The sequence below is a fragment of the Cherax quadricarinatus genome, chromosome 24 (genome assembly GCF_038502225.1).
Source record: "Cherax quadricarinatus isolate ZL_2023a chromosome 24, ASM3850222v1, whole genome shotgun sequence".
Classification (NCBI taxonomy): Eukaryota; Metazoa; Arthropoda; class Malacostraca; order Decapoda; family Parastacidae; genus Cherax; species Cherax quadricarinatus.
Genome location: NC_091315.1, coordinates 41336795 through 41358741, shown reverse-complemented (window position 1 = coordinate 41358741; position 21947 = coordinate 41336795). Strand labels below are relative to the sequence as shown.

Genomic DNA, 21947 nt, shown 5'->3' with positions numbered 1-21947 from the left:
CAAATGCTCCTCCAAACTGCAATATCTTCACCTCATTTAGTTTCTCTCTACTTAAATTCTGATTGTTGTTGTATGTTGATCTTAAAAAGGTGTGGAGAGGGATGTTCTGGCCCTACTGGGTTGAGGTGGATGATAGTGGATTGTGGGCTGAAGTGGATGACTGAGGTTATTGGAGTGATGTCAGTTCAGAGTTGTCATTGGATGATTGTACTAGTCCTCAGGTACTCTGTAAGGCATTGCTGGTCTGTTTTACTCTGCAGTACTCTATGCAGCTGATAGTAAGGCATCAGCTGCTCCGGACCCCATTGATTTTTTGTGTGACGGTGTTAGTTATGGTGGTGATGCTTAGAAACTGCTCTGCTTGTCATGATTAACACCATCAAAGAAGACAGGATTCAGTTGCTCTCGGAGCCTCTTGGGCCCACCACAACCCCTTGACCCTTCAATAACAACACAGCAGTAATTCACACAGTAAACGCTGATGTTTGAGTACTTTTAATTTTGATAATTTGAATTTAATAGTTTTACTAAAGTGTACTGGTAGTGAATTTCTCAGTAGAGAGCATGAGTGAGAGAGGGAGAACATGAGTGAAAGAGAGCAAAAGTGAGTCAGAGAGCATGAGCAAGCAAGAGAGAGCAAGCATGAGTGAGAGAGCATGAGAGAGAGAGAGAGCACATGAGTGGGAGAGTGAGTGCATACATGAAAAGTGCATACATGAAAAGTGCATACATGAAAGAGTGCATGCATGAGAGAGAGTGCATGCATGAGAGAGTGCATTCATGAGAGAGTGCATTCATGAGAGAGAGTGTATGCATGAGAGTGCATGCATGAGTGAGTGAATTCATGCATACAAATGAATACTAAAAATATTCTGAATAGTTGATAGGAAAAGTGGAGATATGAAGGTAACATAAAAAAAAAAACATTAAAATTTAAGAGAAAATAAAGATTCTTAGCACCATCAAGAGGAGAAAGAGTCAGTATTTGTAAGCTGAGAAAAAAACTGTGCTGAAATAATGCTAGAACATTTTCTTTCACAGAATAAATTGCAGAATAATTGGTGTGGATTACAGTGGTAGTGCTACTACTGAATTATATGAATTAATGCTGAAGATGGGCCATTGCAAGCATAGCGATGCTGATGTAACTAGACATAGGTAATCATGAGCATAGTTTGGGGTGATATTGATTCCACTGGATGAACACTGACAGCAAGCCTGACCCATGGCCAGGCTCTGAGAGTAGAAAGACTCTCAAAACTCATCAAAGGTAGGCCAGAGAAATCTGGTCTATAGTGACATTGGATGGTGTCAAGAGACTTCATAGCTGACAGAAACCCCTAAAGTGGGCTGCCTGAAGCTTTTCTGCTGTTTTGTTTGAAAGCAGTCATGTTGCAGTGTTGCCAGCTTGATAAGTGTGACTTAGTCAGTTCTGTATGGTACAGGCAAAGCCTTAATTAAAGTACAGGTCTCCCTCAACATTCGCGAGGGTTAGGGGATCAAGAGCCTCGCGAATGTTGAAAAACCGTGAATGTTTGGTGCCCCAATATATTGTAGGGAAATAAATTACAATACTGCTTCCTTAACTTGTTGAACCATGAATAATCATAAAATACATGAAAACGTCGTAAATTGTACTAAATATATACATGTTATGCTTTAATAATGTATGTTATTTAATAACATGTATGTTAACATGTATGTTATTAAATACCACAGACTCCACCACTGCCTCCACCAATGCCTCCACCACTGCGAGTCCCTACTACCCTCCCTCCGACTCCCACAACTGGCAGCCAGCCCTCCCACCACTCAGTGTGGTGAGTGCTTTGTTTGTTCATTATTTGCTATTAAACTACAGTATAAATAATGTAAACCCATTCATGACTGCATATTGGAATGGCTATTAGGAATGGTATTAGACGGTGACATCATGTGTTTACTCTTGAACACTGCAAAGAATCAAACATTTCTGCTATTGCTAATAATAACAATAGTAATTTTTTTTTTTTTTTTTTTTTTCAACAAGTCGGCCGTCTCCCACCGAGGCAGGGTGACCCAAAAAGGAAAGAAAATCCCCAAAAAGAAAATACTTTCATCATCATTCAACACTTTCACCACACTCGCACATTATCACTGTTTTTGCAGAGGTGCTCAGAATACAACAGTCTAGAAGCATACACATATAAAGATACACAACATATCCCTCCAAACTGCCAATATCCCAAACCCCTCCTTTAAAGTGCAGGCATTGTACTTCCCATTTCCAGGACTCAAGTCCAACTATATGAAAATAACCGGTTTCCCTGAATCCCTTCACTAAATATTACCCTGCTCACACTCCAACAGATCGTCAGGTCCCAAGTACCATTCGTCTCCATTCACTCCTATCTAACACGCTCACGCACGCTTGCTGGAAGTCCAAGCCCCTTACCCAATAGTAATAATAATAATAATAATAATAATAATAATAATAATAATAATAATAAATATGATATAATTGAAGAAGGAAATTGTACAAAAATACGAGGGAGTGGTTGACACATCGTCAGTGTGACTTTGTTTATGCTGGAGTGAACAATAGTCTCCCTGCTCTTCCAAACATTTCACAATAATTCAGCGGTTGAGGCAGTGGTATTTAATAACATATATGTTATAAATAATAACAGTACATGTTATTATTAATAACATGTATATTATTAACATGTATGTTATTAAATACCATTGTCTCAATCACTGCCTCTACCACTCCAGTCACACTCAATCTACAAGCACCAAACACAATGAATTATTGTGAAATGTTTGGAAGAGCAGGGAGACTAATGTTCACTCCAGCATAAACAAAGTCACACTGACGCTGTGTCAACAACTCCCTCGTATTTTTGTACAATTTCCTTCTTCAATTATATCATATTTATTATTATTATTATTATTATTATTATTACTATTGTTATTATTAGCTGTAGCAGAAATGTTTAATTCTTTGCAGTGTTCAAGAGTAAACACATGATGTCACCGTCTAATACCTGTCCGAATAGCCATTCCAATATGCAGTCATGAATGGGTTTACATTATTTATACTGTAGTTTAATAGCAAATAATGAACAAACAAAACACTCCCCACACTGAGTGGTGGGAGGGCTGGCTGCCAGTTGTGGGGGTCGGAGGGAGGGTAGTAGGGACTCGCAGGTGGCGGGAAACTTAAATATGATTTGGCGGCTGGGAATTTGGTGGCTGGGAATTTGGCGGTTGGGAATTCGCGAATGTGTGAAGCCCTTGAAAGTTGAAAACGTGAACGTTGAGGGAGACCTGTACCTCTTTACAAGTTACTTCCTTGAACTTGCGCTACAGTAAATTCTCAATATAATGGACTAATAGGGGGTGTCTGTTATATCAGAATGATGGTAATAAATAGTAAAAAATTATTCTAAATACTGTACTATACACCTAATATAGTTCTGTACCCACAAATTACACATATACATGTATATACTTAAATAAACTTTAAAAAAAATAGGAGCTGAAAGTGCAATTTAACCAGTGGATTTTGCCTACAATTTTAAAAATCTTTCATATTGATGTCTGTTACATTGAGGGTTTACCGTATTCCATGTCTATAGAATACACCGACAAGAAAAATTAAGTAAGCTTTCACAATATTTACTTGTGAAGCCTGGACATACATCATTCTAGTCTATATTCTGTGAGTATTACATGTATTATAGTATTATACAGTGCAGGAATATCTCTTATGTGAGAACATTTAATATGTTTTCAACCAGAATATTTTGCACGGTACCGTAACCTCTTAGTGGCGTGTTTTTTTTTTTTTTTTTTTTTTTTTTTTAACCAGTTCAAAGTGTTAAATGAGGCTTGCCTTTTATTTGCTAAATATCAATCTCTGGTGGCTAGTACTGTATTAATTTGCTGTTATGTACTGTATTTTAAGTTTTTTGACCTGACATAAAATTTTGAGATAAAATTTATTAAGTTTTAAGTTAAATTTTTGGTGTACCAATTAACTAGACTCCATGAATTTGCCCAGTGCCAATGGAGTGTGAATTTCTTGCATTACTAATGTAAGGGGAACAAGATTAAGATGAAATTAAAGAGAAATGAATTTGTCATTATTGTATGTGTGAAGCTCCAAAATTATGAAAGGCTGTTTAGTGTGAAAGACAAAAGTGATTGGTCTTTCCAATTGGCTTATTACAGAGTGGAGCGCAGACGGCGTGACAAGACGTACGTGTGTCCATGTGCCATCTATGTCTTCCTCTCGTCTGTCTTCTCCTGTGTTGCTCCCAAGGCCTGCAACTCCCCTCCCTGCTCCTCTGATTGCCCTTCCTCATCCTCGGGTTCTCCCAGCTGTGCCAGAGATTCTAGTCAAGCATGCCCTTCTTCATCCTGTGCTTCTCCCAGTTGTGTAGGCAGCTGTAATAATGCTCAACCCTCTACATCCTCTTCCTTAGCTCCTAACTGTTCTGTAGTGTATCACAAGTCTTTCCCTTCTCGTATACCCAATCCATGTACACCAGCTGCACCAGTTCCCTGCATAGTAGGCTGTAATGAGGCCTGTCCTCCCTACACTGCCTCTGGCTCTCCTTGCACTGGACCCTCCCCCTCTTCCCGGTGTGACCCAGCATCGACCTCACGACACAGTGCCGCGTGTTGCAGGCCAGGTGATACTAGCGTTCTGGGTTCTCCGAGCAGACATTCCACTTCCTCCAATACTATTTCTTCAAGTCCAGCCTCCACCATATCTCCAGCTGGTGGAAATATAGTTTTGAGCAACCCCAATACAAGTGCTGATGTGCCACAGGAAGGAACTCCAGTCAGAAGGTAAATAAGAGAGCATTCATTTTTCAGTACAGCCTCTCCTTACTTAACGACGGAGTTCCGTTCCTAAGACCACGTTGGTAAACTCATTTGTCGCTAAGTGAGGAGCATACTATAATGATAGTGGGTTTGTGTCAACCATCTTTGATATTGTTTTAATGTCACTTTTGTACCATTTATAACATTTCTGGTATATTTTTAAATGCTTATACAGTAGGATACTGTATATTGTATAAACAGAGTAGAGGAATTCAGCTCTTACATAAATTATTTAGGTATGCATACTGGTCAGAGAGCCTGTCGTTGGTAAATAAGTACATCACTAAGTGAGGAGAGGCTGTATTTAGGTAATTTTTACTTACCATTACAGCTTATCAACAGATAATCGTGGCAAAAGTTGAAATCTTTCTTCAACTTTTTGTAATTCACATGTAGCTTCTATTTTCTTATAAAGTGCTGTACAGTAGTCCTCCTGTATTTACGGAGGATATGTTCCAAGATCTACCGTGGATAGTAGTAAACCCTGTACAGTCTCTTCTCACTTAACGACTGAGTTTCGTTCCTAAGAACATATTGGTAAACGAATCCGTCGCTAAGCAAGGAACATACTATAATGGTAGTGGGTTTGTGTCAACCATCTTTGATATTGTTTTAATGTCACCTTTGCACCATTTATAACATTTTTAGTATATTTTTAAATACAGCCTCTCCTCACTTAGCGACTTACTCGTTTACAGACGACTTGGACTTATGACGGGCTCTTTGATCAGTATTCATACCTAAATACGTACAGTAGGGCCCCTCTTATACAGCAGGTTAGGTTCCAGGCTACTACCGGAAAGCAGACATCGCTGGGAAGCAGAACGCCATTTTTTTCACTTATAAATGCCAGGTAACAAGTTTACACTAACATATATTAACCCTTTCAGGGTCCGTCTTGTAGATCTACGGCTTTATGTTCAGGGTCCAAACCATAGATCTATGCCAAAATTCCAGCGGCGTCAAATTTAGCGCGAGAAGGCTGGTAGGCCTACATCTGAGAGAATGGGTCTGGGTGGTCAGTGTGCACACTATAGAAAAAATCTGGACGCCCACATGGCATTGTGTGAACACCGCCAAAGTAGCTTAGTTCATCGTGCCTGGCGGCAAGGAAGCTCTCACTCCCCACTCACTCTCTGGCGAATTCTGACTCCTCTTCACAACTTACAGTTCTAAGACTGATGGAAGTGGAGCTGAAGAGGAATTCTATGGTTTTGAACCATATGGCACCATTGTACCATATGGTACCATTGTACCATATGGTACAATGATGCCATGTCATAGTGGTATTGTATGGTACAATGGTACATTGTGCCATATGGTACATTGTGCTATATGGTACATTGTGCCATATGGTACATTGTGCCATATGGTACATGGTACCATATGGTACATTATACCATATGGTACATTATACCATATGGTACATTGTACTATATAGTATAGGGACCCTAATGGAAATAAGTCTCTGACTTTTTTGGGTTATCCTAGGTTCTCCAAACATATGCTGCTAAGTATGATATTCTATGTAACTTTATTTGTGTATACCTAAATAAACTTAGTTACGATGTCACATGCACTTGAGTAAGTTTATTCAGGTGTACACAAATACAGTTAAATAGATTATCATACATAGCAGCATATGTATAAAATCCTAGGATAACCCAAAAAAGTCAGGGTGACTTATTTCCATAGGGATCCCTGTATCTGCACCATATGGTACCCTGCACCATATTGTACCCTGCACCATATTGTACCCTGTACCATAAGGTACCCTGTACCATAAGGTACTCTGTACCATAAGGTACCCTGTACCATAAGGTACCCTGTACCATATGGTACCCTGTACCATATGGTACCCTGTACCATATTGTACCCTGTACCATGTGGTATCCTGCACCATATGGTACCCTGCACCATATGGTACCCTGCACCATATGTTATCCTGTACACAAATAACCCGCACATAAAAGAGAGAAGCTTACGACGACGTTTCGGTCCGACTTGGACCATTGACAAAGTCACACTAACCAGAGGTGGAGCAGGACGTCTACGATGGGGATGCCCGGGTGTTGTGCATGTGTCTTAATTTCATCTTGTCGGTATTATATACAATTCTTGTACTACTACTACTACCACTACCACCACCTCTTCCTGCCTATATAGCCGTCCTGCTCCACCTCTGGTTAGTGTGACTTTGTCAATGGTCCAAGTCGGACCGAAACGTCGTCGTAAGCTTCTCTCTTTTATGTGCGGGTTATTAGTGTATCGTTCCAGTCACGGTATTGTGCCTTTTTGTTATTTATCCTGTACCATATGTTATCCTGTACTGTATGGTACCCTATACCATATAGTACAATGTACCATATGGTACCCTGTAACATGTGATACCATGTACCATATGGTCAATAGGAGGTGTTGGTGGCAGGAGACACCAGCCAAGACTGAGTGAGTGGCGACGCAAGCTAGCTACTGACTCAGCAGTTTCCAAGACAAAGCTATCTGTCATCCATCTCAAGTAACGTGTCGAGTTCCTGCACATTTGTAAATATATAATAGAACATTACTAATACACCTACCATCCGACTTACGACTGAGTTCGGTTCCGAGAAACCGGTCGTAAGTCGAACTTTACTACTGAATATCAACAAAACATTTTTGTAATGACTTTATTTTATTGTTTTATTTTGGTATTTCATGGTTTACTTTACTTTTTATGCTGTTAGTACTGTATTTTATACTCTTAAGGTTTAGGATAAACACTGTGTACAACACAAATAGTTGTTCATTTCCCAGAAATTTGGCATAAAAAACACGGTCGTAAGTCGAGTGGTCGTAAGTCGAGCAGGTCGTAAGTCGGATGGTAGGTGTATACAACATTTTTGCATATTTTTGTTGTAGACAATTATTGTAAACAAAATAAAGATGAAAATATTAGTGTGTTTATTGTGTTGAATACAACAGTACCATATAGTACCATATGGCACAATGAACCATATGGTATCATTGTACTGTATGGTACAATGTACCATATGGTACCATTGCACCATAAGGTACCATTGCACCATATGGTACCATTGTATCATACCATTGTACCAAATGGTGCCATTGTACCATATTCTACCATATAGTACGATTGTATCATATGATGCCATTGTACCATATGGTACCATTGGACCCTATGGCACTATTGTACTATATGGTACCGTTGTATTCAACACAATAATCGCACTAATATTTTCATCATTTTGTTTACAATAAACTTGTAAACAAGTTTTGTAAGCAATATAATGATAAATTAGTGTAGTTATTGTGTTGAATACAATGAGTGTACACTTATACAATATACATTATATTGGTCTCACAGGCCACAAATGTTACTAGAAAAAGAAAAAAATAGAAAAGAAAAGAAAAAAGTATAAAAAACGTAAAATAAAAAATGCGATTTTGTGGAAGTCACTGATGTTGCCGCCACCAGGTCATTTTGAGTCAACTTCCCGCCGCTGTATATCGGCAAGTACTGATCAGAAATTTTTTGTTTTTGTTTTATTACCTTCACAAAAATATCTATAATTCTGTAAGATTTTTTTTTTTTTTTTTTTTTCCCCAAAAAATTTCTTGGACACTGGAGCACCAACTTCAGATTTTGGCCTTGGACCCTGAAAGGGTTAAGTTAGCAATAAAACTAGGCACTAAACAATAAAAAGTAAAATGTGCACACAGTACACTCATGACTTAACCCTTTGACTGTTTTCGACGTATAAATACGTCTTACGAGCCAATGTTTCTGACGTATATATACTCAATAATTCTAGCGGCTTCAAATCAAGCGGGAGAAAGCTGGTAGGCCCACATGTGAGAGAATGGGTCTGTGTGGTCAGTGTGCACCACATAAAAAAAATCCTGCAGCACACGTTGCGTAATGAGAAAAAAAAACTGATCGTTTTTTTTGGAATAAAACGCCGACTTTGAGGTGTATTTTCGTATAGTATTTATCATTGTATTCGCGTTTTCATGGTCTTAGGTGATAAAATGGAAAACATATTACAGAAATAGAGATGATTTTCATTACTTTGACGATGAAAACGACCTTGAAACTGAGCTCAAAGTAGCGGAAATGTTCGATTTTTACCAATGTTCAGGAGTAAATAAATCACACCACACGTCCAATACACGTCAACTGGGGAGTCTAATATTCTTTCACTAGTGCACTGATATTATTTATACCATTTTTACAATAATGCAGTAGTCTGCATAACAGTAAATTTTGTATTTTTTTGTATGAATAAAAAATCAAAATAGAAAGCAATAATAATATAAGAGGGGCCTAGAGATGTGACTAATGAACAGAGCATATGTTATTTTAGTGCCACGAATGTCTACCTTGTTTATTCTGGACCTATTTTGAAATTGGCATCTTTTTTAGTTTGCATGAAATTGGCCAAATTGCCAATTTCTGACCACCATATTGGGTAGTCCAAATTAGTAAATGGGAGGTTTCTTGTACTCAGCTGATAGATAAAATGGAGTTCTAAAGAAATAGCTATGAGTTTGGTCAACTGGAACAAAGGAATTGGCTGAAAATAGGGCTCAAATTTGGCAAAATCGCCGATACGCATATGTCGCCGAGACCGCTAACTTCGTGGGAGCATAATTCCATGAGTTTTTGAGCAAATTTCGAACTTTTGGTGTCATTACCATCGGGAAAAGATTCTCTATCATTTCATAAGAAAAAAATTATTTTTTTTTTTTTCAAAAATTGAGCGACATAGAATGACAGTTTCAGAAAGGGGCCTGAAACAGTCAAAGGGTTAAAATATTTGTAGTCCTAATGTAGGGTGAGAGGTGAGTTTTATTTGTAGGAAGTCAGGTTTGTGAGGTATGATATCCAGCCAGGTCAGCCCACCCCACTCACATGTAATATGCTTGGACATTTAATTAAAGCGCCCCAGAATGATAAAATACATCTACAGTACATTCATTAATTACCGTAATATATTTGTAGTCCTAATGTAGGTTGAGAGGTGAGTTTTATCTGTAGGTAGTCAGGTTTGGGAAGTTTGGTAGCCAGCCAGGTCAGCCCACCCCACCCACACATAATATACTATAACATTTAATTAAAGCACCCCAGAGCGATAAAATACATATACAATACATTCATTAACCCTTTGACTGTTTTGGTCATATACACCTACCATCCGACTTACGACCTGCTCGACTTACGACCACTCGACTTACGACTGTGTTTTTTATGCCAAATTTCTGGGAAATAAACAACTATTTGTGTTGTAGACAGTGTTTACCCTAAACCTTACAGTATAAAATACAGTACTAACAGCATAAAAAGTAAAGTAAAACATGAAATACCAAAATAAAACAATAAAATAGTCATTACAAAAATGTTTTGTTGATATTCAGTAGTAAAGTTCGACTTACGACCGGTTTCTTGGAACCGAACTCGGTCGTAAGTCGGATGGTAGGTGTATATATATATATACGTATGTCTTACGAGCCACCGTTTTTGACGTATATATGCTCATAAATTCTAGCGGCTTCAAATCAAGCAGGAGAAAGCTGGTAGGCCCACATGTGAGAGAATGGGCCTGTGTGGTCAGTGTGCACCATACAAAAAAAAATCCTGCAGCACGCAGTGCATAATGAGAAAAAAAAAATGACCATTTTTTTATTTAAAATGCCGACTTTGTGGTCTATTTTCGTATAGCATTTATGGTTGTATTCTCGTTTTCTTGGTCTCATTTGATAAAATGGGAAACATATTACAGAGATAGAGGTGATTTTGATTGGTTTTACTATGAAAAAACCTTGAAATGGAGCTCAAAGTAGGGGAAATGTTTTATTTTTGCCGATGTTCAAAAGTAAACAGATGATGTCATTTTCCAATAAATGTCCAAGTAGCCATTCTAATATGCAATCATGAATGGGTTGATATTATTTATACAATTATTACAATATTGCAGTAGTCTGCATAACAGTAAATCTTCTATTTTTTGTTTGAATAAAAATTCAAAATAGAAAGCAAGAGTAATATCAGAGGGGCCTGGAGACATGACTGATTAACAAAGAAAATGTTATTTTAGAGCTAGGAATGTCTGCATTGTTCATTCTGGACCCTATTTTGAAATTGTCATATTTTTTAATTTTCGTGAAATTGGCCAAATTGCAAATTTCTGACCACGTTATTGGGTAGTTGAAATTGGTAAATGGGCAGTTTCGTGTACTCAATCGATAGAAAAAATTGAGTTCTAAAGAAATAGCTATGAGTTTGGTCGACTGAAACAATGGAATTAGCCGATAATAGGGCTCAAAGTGGGCGAAATCACCGATTCATAAATATCACCAAGGTTGCTAACTTCGCGAGAGCATAATTCTGTTAGTTTTCCATCAAATTTTGTTCTTTTGGTGTCATTACAATTGGGAAAAGATTCTCTATCATTTCATAAGAAAAAATATTTGGGGGGGGATTTTGTGACGCCAGGAAACACCTCAGGATTTGGGGTTGCGACAGTCAAGGGGTTAATTACCTTAAAATATTTGTAGTCTTAATGTAGGGTGAGATGTGAGTTTCATTTGTAGGAAGTCAGGTGGTAGCCAGCCAAGGCAACGCTCCCTGCCCCACCCACACGTAATGTAAACAAACCAGGCGAACGTGTCTGGTTTTCGTCACTTTACATTGTGTACAAGTTGTCTCCATGTTGATACAGTAGAATAAATAAAGAGAAACACTCCCATTCTCTTGTAACACCATTTTTAGAAGAAATGACACTCTGAGTGAAGGCATACGAAAGGAATAATTTTCTAATTACGCCTAGCAATATTATAGTGACACATCTTCTCTGATGTTGGACTACAAGTTGCCTGGCTACCACAAGTCTTACAAGTCGCCTGGCTACCACAAGTCTTACAAGTCGCCTAGCTACCACATCTCATATTTGTTAATTTATTCTACTGTGGGGTGTACTCATCACGTTTATATGTTACATAGTGTGTTTATGTAATTTTGAAAAAAATATCATAGAAGGATTAACCCTTTCAGGGTCCAGAGGCCAAATTTCAAAGTGCACACCAATGTCCAAGAATTTCCAAAAAATAATTTTATTTTTCTTATGAAGTGGTAGAGAATCTTTTTCTGAAGGTAATAAAACAAAAAGTACGAAATTTGATGGAAAACTGACGAAATTATGCTCTCGTAAATTTTGATATGTCAGTGATACTTACGCATCGGCGATTTTGCCGACTTTGACTCCCATTTTAGGCCATTTACCTTATTCCAGTCGACCAAATTCTTAGCTATTTCACTAGTATTATACTTCTATTCTATCGACTGAGCACAAGAAATTGCCAATTAAACTGTTTCAACTACAAAATAAAGTGATTGGAAATTCGTAATTTGGCCAATTTAGTGGGAAGTTCAAAATATTCCAATTTCAAAATAGGGTCCAGAATAAACAATGCAGGTATTCCTGGCACTAAACTAACATTTCCTCTGTTCATTAGTTACATTTTCAGGCTTTACAAATGAATTCCATTTTGATTTTTAATTCACATAATGAATTTTTATTCAAACCAAAAAACAGAAGATTTACTGTCATGCAATATTATAATAATTGTATATATAATATCATCACATTTGTGAACATATATTAGACCCACCAGCTGGCGTGTATTAGACGTGTGAGGTCAATCGTTTACTCTTGAACATCGGCAAAAATTTAACATTTCTGCTACTTTGAGCTCAGTTTCAAGCCATTTTCAGTACTAAAACCATCTCTATTTCTGTACTATATCTTCCATTCTATCAAAATGAGACCAAGAAATCGCAAATACAACTGTAAAAAATATGAGAAAAAACACTGCAAACTTGCTGTTTTAATTGAAAATTAGTCTCGATTTTCTTTCTCTCATTATGCACTGTGTGCTGCAGGATTTGTTTTATGTGGTGCACACATACCACATAGATGTATTCTCTCATATTTAGGCCCAAATTTACCACTCACAGCTTATCAGAGTGAGCTGAGCTCATGGTGTAGATCTACGGTTTGGACCCTCAATGTAAAGCCGTAGATCTACGGCACAGACCCTGAAAGGGTTAATGGAAATGTCTATATTAACATAATGTATGACATTTAATGTGCCCAAGAGATTACGTATTATGTCAAGAGTACAGACTCTTGTTGATTTTAATGTGTACCTGTTTGCCAGCACAGTGTGTAAGTATATTTAGGTACAGGTACACATAAGTATAATTATCAGAGTACATATAAAATATGCAATAACTTTAAAACACTTCAAATTATGGAAAATTTCCAGACATAATAGAGAGAGGTGCTCACAGAGAATGTAAACAAACTGGGTGGGGTGACCTTATTTGAAAGACCACTTGCTGTATAACAAGTTTTGGCCATACTAATTTGAAATCACTATATTAGCGGAATGCCGTAAGGCGAAACGGTGTATAGCGGGGCCCTACTATAATGTATATTAGAGTTGGTTTCCTCTATTCTGTTTATTACTATATACAGTACACTACTGTATAAACATTTAAAAATATACCAGAAAAGCTATAAATGGTGCTAAGGTGATATTAAAACAATATCAAAGATAGCTGACACAAACCCACTACCATTATAGTATGCTCCTCACTTACTGACAAATTTGTTTACCGATGAGGTCTTAAAAACGGAACTCCGTCGTTAAGTGAGGAGAGGCTGTGTTTATACAGTAGGTAGTAGGTTGGTAGACAGCAACCATTTGGGGAGGTATTACCGTCCTACCAAGTGAGTGTAAAAAGGAAGCCTGTACGTATTTATTTTACATGATGGTAGAATGGCTGGCATCTTTTTTTCTGTCTCATAAACATCCAAATATATATATATATATATATATATATATACAGTGGACCCCCGCATAGCGAACTTAATCCGTGTAAGAGGGCTGGTCGTTATGCGAAATGTTCGCTATGCGAATTAATTTTCCCCATAAGAAATAATGGAAATAAAATTAATCCGTGCAAGACACCCAAAAGTATGAAAAAAAAATTTTTTTACCACAAAAAAATGTTAATTTTAGTACACACAAACTGAAAAAGGCATGCACAATTACATGACACTTACTTTTATTGAAGATCTGGTGATGATTGATGGGATGGGAGGAGGGGAGAGCATTATCTTCTTACTGTTTAGAAGGGGAATCCCCTTCCATTAGGACTTGAGGTAGCAAGTCCTTTTCTGGGGTTACTTCCCTTCTTCTTTTAATGCCACTAGGACCAGCTTGAGAGTCACTGGACCTCTGTCGCACAACAAATCTGTCCATAGAGCTCTGTACCTCCCGTTCCTTCAAGACTTTCCTAAAATGGGCCATAACATTGTCATTGAAATAGTCACCAGCACGGCTTGCAACAGCTGTGTCAGGGTGATTTTCATCCATAAAGGTTTGCAGTTCAACCCACTGTGCACACATTTCCTTAATTTTTGAAGTAGGCACAATGGATTCCACAACTGGCATAGGCTTCTCAGGGTTAGCCCCAAACCCTTCAAAATCTTTCTTAATTTCCATACTAATTCTCACCCTTTTTACCACAGGGTTGGCACTAGAAGCTTTCTTGGGGCCCATGGTCACTTATTTTCCAGAAACAGCACCGAAAACACTGTAATAATACGAAATATTCCGAGTGTATGCTTGAATGTTACCGCGGAGGCTAGCTGGTAAACAATGGGACGGGCGGCACATGTGAGGCTGGCTGAGGGCCCACATTGGACGCGTCTCGGACGAAGTTCGCTGAGCGGGTTTTTGTCTACTATGCGGGGCAAAATTTCAGCGAACAAAGCGTTCGCTATGCGGATTGTTCGCTATGCGATGCGTTCGCTATGCGGGGGTCCACTGTATATATATATATATATATATATATATATATATAAACATATAAATGCAAGGATTTTGTTGTGTAAAATAAGGGTTGGATGTGAAAAGTGGGTCATAGTAAGTGTTTATTCACCTGGAGAAGAGAGAAGTGTAAAGGAGAGAGAGAGATTTTGGGAAATGTTGAGTGAGTGTGTGGGGAGTTTTGATCCAAGTGAGAGAGTACTTGTGGTTGGGGTTCTCAATGCTAGAGTGGGTAAAAATGTTGTGGAGGGAATAGTATGTAAATTTGGGGTGCCAGGGGTAAATGAAAATGGGGAGCCATTAGTTGAGCTATGTGTAGAAAGAGGTTTGGTAATAAGTAATACATACTTTATAAAAAAAAAGGTTAAATAAGTGTAGAAGGTATGATATACCATGTAATGAAAGTAGTTTGTGAGATTATGTATTGGTGGATAAAAAGTTGATAGGTATGCTTCAGGATGTACATGTTTATAGAGGGGTAACGGATATATCGGATCATTATTTAGTTGTAGCTACAGTTAGAGTAAGAGGTAAATGGGACATAAGGAAAATGGCAACAGCAAGTAAGAGAGAGGTGAAAATGTATAAACTAAGAGAGGAGGAAATTAGGGTGAGATGTAAGCAACTATTGGCAGAAAGGTGGACTAATGCAAGTATGAGTAGGGGGGGGGGTGAAAAGGGTTGGGATAATTTTAAAAATGCAGTATTAGAATTTGGAGCAGAAGTTTGTGGCTATAGGAGGGTGGGTGCAGGAGGAAAGAAGAGTGATTGGTGTAATGATGAAGTAAAGGGTGTGATAAAAGAGAAAAGGGTAGCTTATGAGAGGTTTTTACACAGCAGAAGTGTTGTGAGAAGAGTAGAGTATATGGAAAGTAAAAGAAAGGTGAAGAGAGTGGTGAGAAAGTGCAAAAAGAGAGCAGATGAGAGAGTGGGAGATGCACTGCTGAAAATAAGAAAAAAATTTAGAGTGAGATAAGTTAAGAAAACCTAGGGAACGAATGGATATCTCAGTTAAAAACAGAGTAAGGGAGTTAGTAGATGGGGACCTGGAGGTATTGGGTAGATGACAGGAATATTTTGAGAAACTTTCAAATGTTGATGAAGAAAGGGAGGTAGTAATTTCTTGCACTGGTCAGGGAGGTATAACATCTTTTAGGAGTGAAGAAGAGCAGGATGTAAGTGTGGGTGAGGTGCGTGAGGCATTACGTGGAATGAAAGGGGGTAAAGCAGCTGGAACTGATGGGATCATGACAGAAATGTTTAAAGCAGGGGGATATTGTGTTGGAGTGGTTGGTATTTTTGTTTAATAAATGTATGAGAGAGGGGAAGGTACCTTGGGATTGGCAGAGAGCATGTATAGTTCCTTTCTATAAAGAGGGGGACAAAAGAGAGAGTAAAAATTATAGGGGAATAAGTTTACTGAGTATACCAGGTAAAGTGTACAGTAGGGTTATTATTGAAAGAATTAGAGGTGGCTTTAGAGTGGGTAGGGGATGTGTAGATCAAGTGTTTACATTGAAGCGTATATGTGAACACTATTTAGATAAAGATAGGGAAGTTTTCATTGCATTTATGGATTTAGAAAAGGCATATGATAGTGGATAGGGGAGCAATGTGGCAGATGTTGCAAGTGTATGGAATAGGTAGTAAGTTACTGAATGCTGCAAAGAGTTTTTATGAGGATAGTGAGGCTCATGTTAGGGTATGCAGGAGAGGGGGAGATTACTTCGCGGTAAAAGTAGGTCTTAGACAGGGATGTGTAATGTCACAATGGTTGTTTAATATATTTATAGATGGAGTTGTAATAGAAGTAAATGCTAGGGTGCTGGGGAGATGAGTGGGATTAAATTATGGGGAATAAAGTACAAAATGGGAGTTGACACAGTTACTTTTTGCTGATGATACTGTGCTTATGGAAGATTGTAAAGAAAAGTTGCAAAGGTTAGTGGATGAGTTTTGGAGGGTGTGTAAAGGTAGAAAGTTGAAAGTGAACATAGATAAGAGTAAGATGATGAGGGTATCAAACAATTTAGATAAAGAAAAATTGGATATCACATTGGAGAGAGGGAGTATGGAAGAAGTAAATGTTTTCATATATTTGGGAGTTGACTTGTCAGTGGATGGGTTTATGAAGAGTGAGGTTAACCATAGAATTGATGAAGGAAAAAAGGTAGTGTGTTGAGGTATCTGTGGAGACAAAAAACGTTATCCATGGAGGCAATGAAGGGAATGTATGAAAGTATAGTTGTACCAACACTCTTATATGGGTGTGAAGCTTGGGTTGTAAATGCTGCAGCGAGGAGGTGGCTGGAGGCAGTGGAGATGTCCTGTCTAAGGGCAATGTGTGGTGTAAATATTATGCAGAGAATTCGGAGTGTGGAAATTAGGAGGCGTGGAGTTAATAAAAGTATTAATCAGAGGGGTTGTTGAGGTGGTTTGGTCATTTAGAGAGGATGGATCAAAGTAGAATGACTTGGAGAGCGTATAAATCTGCAGTTGAAGGAAGGCAGGGTAGGGGTCATCCTGGATAAGGTTGGAGGGAGGGGGGTAAAGGAGGTTCTGTGGGCAAGGGGCTTGAACTTCCAGCAAGCATGTGTGAGCATGTTAGTTAGGAGTGAATGGAGACAGATGGTTTTTGGGACCTGATGAGCTGTTGGAGTATGAGCAGGGTAATATTTTGTGGAGGGATTCAGGGAAACTGGTTAGGGAGACTTGAGTCCTGGAAATGGGAAGTACAATGCCCTCACTTTAAAGGAAGGGTTTGGGATATTGGCAATTTGGAGGGATATGTTGTGTATCTTTATACGTTTATGCTTCTAAACTGAGCACCTCTGCAAAAACAGTGATTATGTGAGTGAGGTGAAAGTGTTGAACGATTAAACTATTTTCTTTTTTGGGATTTTCTTTCTTTTTGGGTCACCCTGCCTCGGTGGAAGACAACTGGCATGTTGAAAATAAAAAATTATACAGTAGTGTGCTCTATATTGTAATAAACAGAATAGAGGAAGTCAACTCTAATATACATTATTTAGGTATGCATACTGGTCAGAGAGCCTGTTGTAAGTCTGAGTCATTGGTAAACGAGTACGTCGCTAAATGAGGAGAGGCTATATAAAAATTTCAGATGAATTATAGTTTGGTACTTAATAATGTAAAATCTTGATACCCTATAGGTCTAAATTCAACCCATACTTGAGAGGATAATGGTAATTTAATACATAAAATGAATATCAGGTAGATCATATAATATTAGTCATCAAAGGAGACTGACTTGGAAATTGTGAGTTTTCTTCTTTGCTTGTGATATTTTCAGTGACTGTTTTTAAGCAAATCAATGAAATGTTCTGCCACTATTTTTTCTTGTACCCCACATTGTATTTCTACTGAATTCATTTAAATTTTGGGGAATAGCTAGATGTTACTGTTTTTTTTTTTTTAACACACCAGCCATTTCCTCCCAAAGTAGGGTGACCCAAAAAGAAAGAAAAAAACTTGTTCAACACTTTCACCATCATTCATACATGATCACTGTCTTCGCAGAGGTGCTCAGATATGACAGTTTAGATGTCACTCCAAACAGCCAATATTCCAAACACCTCCTTTAAAGTGCAGGCATTGTACTTCCTACCTCTGGGACTCAAGTCTGGCTAACTGGTTTCCTTGAATTCCTTCACAAAATATTATCCTGCTCACATTCCAACAGCTCGTCAAGTCCCAAAAAGCATTCGTCTCCATCCACTCCCATCTAACATGCTCACGCATGCTTGCTGGAAGTCCAAGCATGCTTGCTGGAAGTCCAAGACCCTTGCCCACAAAACCTCCTTTACCCCCTCCCTCCAACTGTTTTTTTTTTCCCCAACAAGTCGGCATTCTCCCACCGAGGCAGAGTGACCCAAAAAGAAAGAAAATCCCCAAAGAGAAAATACTTTCATCATCATTCAACACTTTCACCTCACTCACACATAATCACTGTTTTTGCAGAGGTGCCCAGAATACAACAGTTTAGAAGTATATACGTATAAAAATACACAATGTATCCCTCCAAACTGCCAATATCGCAAACCCCTCCGTTAGAGTGCAGGAATTGTACTTCCCATTTCCAGGACTTGAGTACTGTTATATAAAACCAGTTTCCCTGAATCCCTTCACTAAATATTACCCTGCTCACACTCCAACAGCTCGTCAGGTCCCAAATACCATTGTTTCCATTCACTCCTATCTAACATGCTCACGCACGCTTGCTGGAAGTCCAAACCCCTCGCCCACAACACCTCCTTTACCCCCTCCCTCCAACCTTTTCGAGGACGACCCCTACCCCACCTTCCTTCCTCTACAGATTTATACGCTCTCCATGTCATTCTACTTTGATCCATTCTCTCTAAATGACCAAACCACCTCAACAAACCCTCTTCAGCTCTCTGACTAATACTTCAACATTATTGCTACTCCTTCTTTAGCTCTAACTATTAGAAACCCCTGACCTAATCCCATTTATTCCTCTCCACTGAATCTCACCCACCCCCTTCAGCTTTGTTTCACTTAAAGCCAGGACATCCAGCTTCTTCTCATTCATAACATCCACAATCATCTCTTTCTTATCATTCGCACAACATCCATGCACATTCAAACTTCCCACTTTGACAATTTTCTTCTTCTTATTCTTTTTAGTAATTATTACAGGAAAAGGGGTTACTAGCCCGTTGTTCCCGTCATTTTAGTTGACTTTTACAACATGCATGGCTTATGGAGGAAAGATTCTCATTCCACTTTCCCATGGATATAAAAGGAAAAGTAATAAGAACAAGAACTAAGATAAAATCAAAGAAAACTCAGAAGAGTGTGTATAAATAAACATGTACATGTATGTTTGGAGGGATATGTTGTGTATCTTTATATGTGTATGCTTCTAGACTGTTGTATTCTGAGCACCTCTGCAAAAACAGTGATAATGTGCGAGTGTGGTGAAAGTGTTGAATGATGATGAAAGTATTTTGTTTTTGGGGATTTTCTTTCTTTTTTGGGTCACCCTGCCTCGGTGGGAGACGGCCGACTTGTTGAAAAAAAAAAAAAAAAAAATGTATGTTTAGTGTGACCTAAGTGTAAGTAGAAGTAGCAAGACGTACCTGTAATCTTCCATATTTATGAGACAGACAAAAGACACCAGCAATCCTACTATCATGTAAAACAATTACAGGCTTTTATTTTACACTCACTTGGCAGGATGGTAGTACCTCCCTGGGTGGTTGCTGTTTACCAACCTACTACTGTTATGGTAGAGTAATTGTCTCTGTTTTAGCAGTAAAAAGTACTATAACATTGTGATGTTGTTAAAGCACTATATATACAAAATACAGACACCATTTATGAGCTTATTAGGTGGATATGTTGTGCCACTTTAAATGCAGGTTTCTAATTGTACCATTTAGACATTAAAATATTAATGTTTCAAGTTTTGTAAGAAATGTAATCGTAGAGAAATATTGATAAAAAATATTTATGTAAGATGCTTTTACACAGTTGGATGCAAGACTTCTCTTAGATCACTTCATGAAAGATGCAATAGTTGACATCTCTTTACTCATTTTGTATTCTTTTATTATTTATTAATTTATTTTGTTGATGCACCTAAGGGTGAACTAATATTTTTTGAGTTTGTATGCAGTCATATATTATCTTAACACAAACTTTCAATGATTATCATTTTTCTTGTTTGTATCATATTTCTCTTGCACTGTTGTACATATGTTGTTGGCTGATTGCTTCCTCTTACATCTAGTGAACATAATGGACATTTATTAAACACTCAAGTAATGTTCAAATTCTGTTTGTTATACTCTTCACTCTATAGTATATGCTTTTTATTATATATGAATACATCTACAAGCCTGTTTTTAAGCATACCTGATAATTAATAGTGTAGTCTATGGTACCTGTATTGTTTTAGTGGCTGTACGTCACATGAAGCTTATTGTAACTGTAATGTTTCATTTAGATGAGTTTGAGACTGATGTAGATAGGTCACTTTTTACTGTTCTTAAATAGCATATTTGTGACAACCATCACTCTTCACATCATGTGTAAACTTTGAACATAACATTTTATCAATTACATTATTTTTTTGTTTGTAGTCTGTATAAAAAGTACTTGGGAAAGCTTATGGAGTACTGTGCTTGTTTTGACATGTAGAGGTTGGTAAATATGTTACTGTGCATCAATTTATTAGACTGCAAATGTGTGTTGTATTAAAATCACACTATACATCTCTGAATGGATTGGATAGTACCCAGACCCCCATAAAAAATGTAGATAATTTTATTTATCAACTCAAGATTCTCGCATCACTATTTCATACAAGTGACTGTAATTACTCTTGTTGAATGGTTGCAGGGATCCCAGGGAGAGGGACAGGGAGCATAGAAGGAGTAGAGCAGCAAGTATTGAGCGAGTCAGTCAGAGAGATGCTGGTGAATCTAGAAGAAATCCAGACTCAGTTCGGAGACGATCTGCACGGCATCGACACTACCTTTCCCGAAACCAGCTTCATCAACCACCTGATCTTCCTGATGGTTTTGGTCAGTATTTTAAATATTTTTATAATTTGGCTGTCGTGCATCAGTGTGCATATTTTTTTTGTTATGTTTACACATAAATTACTTGTAATATCTATATACAGCAGTACAGTGTGGCCCGGTGGCCTGGTGGCTAAAGCTCCCGCTTCACACACGGAGGGCCCGGGTTCGATTCCCGGCGGGTGGAAACATTCGACACGTTTCCTTACATCTGTTGTCCTGTTCACCTAGCAGCAAATAGGTACCTGGGTGTTAGTCGACTGGTGTGGGTCGCATCCTGGGGGACAAGATTAAGGACCCCAATGGAAATAAGTTAGACAGTCCTCGATGATGCACTGACTTTCTTGGGTTATCCTGGGTGGCTAACCCTCCGGGGTTAAAAATCCGAACGAAATCTTATCTTATCTTATCTTACCTTGGTACTTGAACAGCTCCCAACTTGAACAATTCGGTATTCGAACGCTTTGTTCTGTAAAAAAAATCGCTCAGTAGTTGACTGTGTTCTTGGCACTCAACCAAACAAACATGACCTGCCAGAACTTCGCTGTAAACTGTTTTGCATTTATTTGCATTTTTTGGTGTTTTTTATATTTGTACAAGTAA

The 21947-nt window shown here is 38.1% G+C and overlaps 1 protein-coding gene across 5 annotated transcripts in view; it reads left to right on the top strand.

The window, feature by feature from the left end:
• Positions 1-21947, top strand: part of Smurf (SMAD specific E3 ubiquitin protein ligase) — a 288864-nt gene that overhangs the window by 200955 nt on the left and 65962 nt on the right. For 3 of the 5 annotated variants that reach the window (XM_070088412.1, XM_070088413.1, XM_070088414.1), the window contains 2 exons: positions 4216-4839; positions 21163-21347. In XM_070088412.1, coding sequence (XP_069944513.1) covers positions 4216-4839; positions 21163-21347 — 809 coding nt within the window. The remainder of the gene's footprint in view (positions 1-4215; positions 4840-21162; positions 21348-21947) is intronic. The other 2 variants (XM_070088415.1, XM_070088416.1) reach the window with 2 other exon arrangements.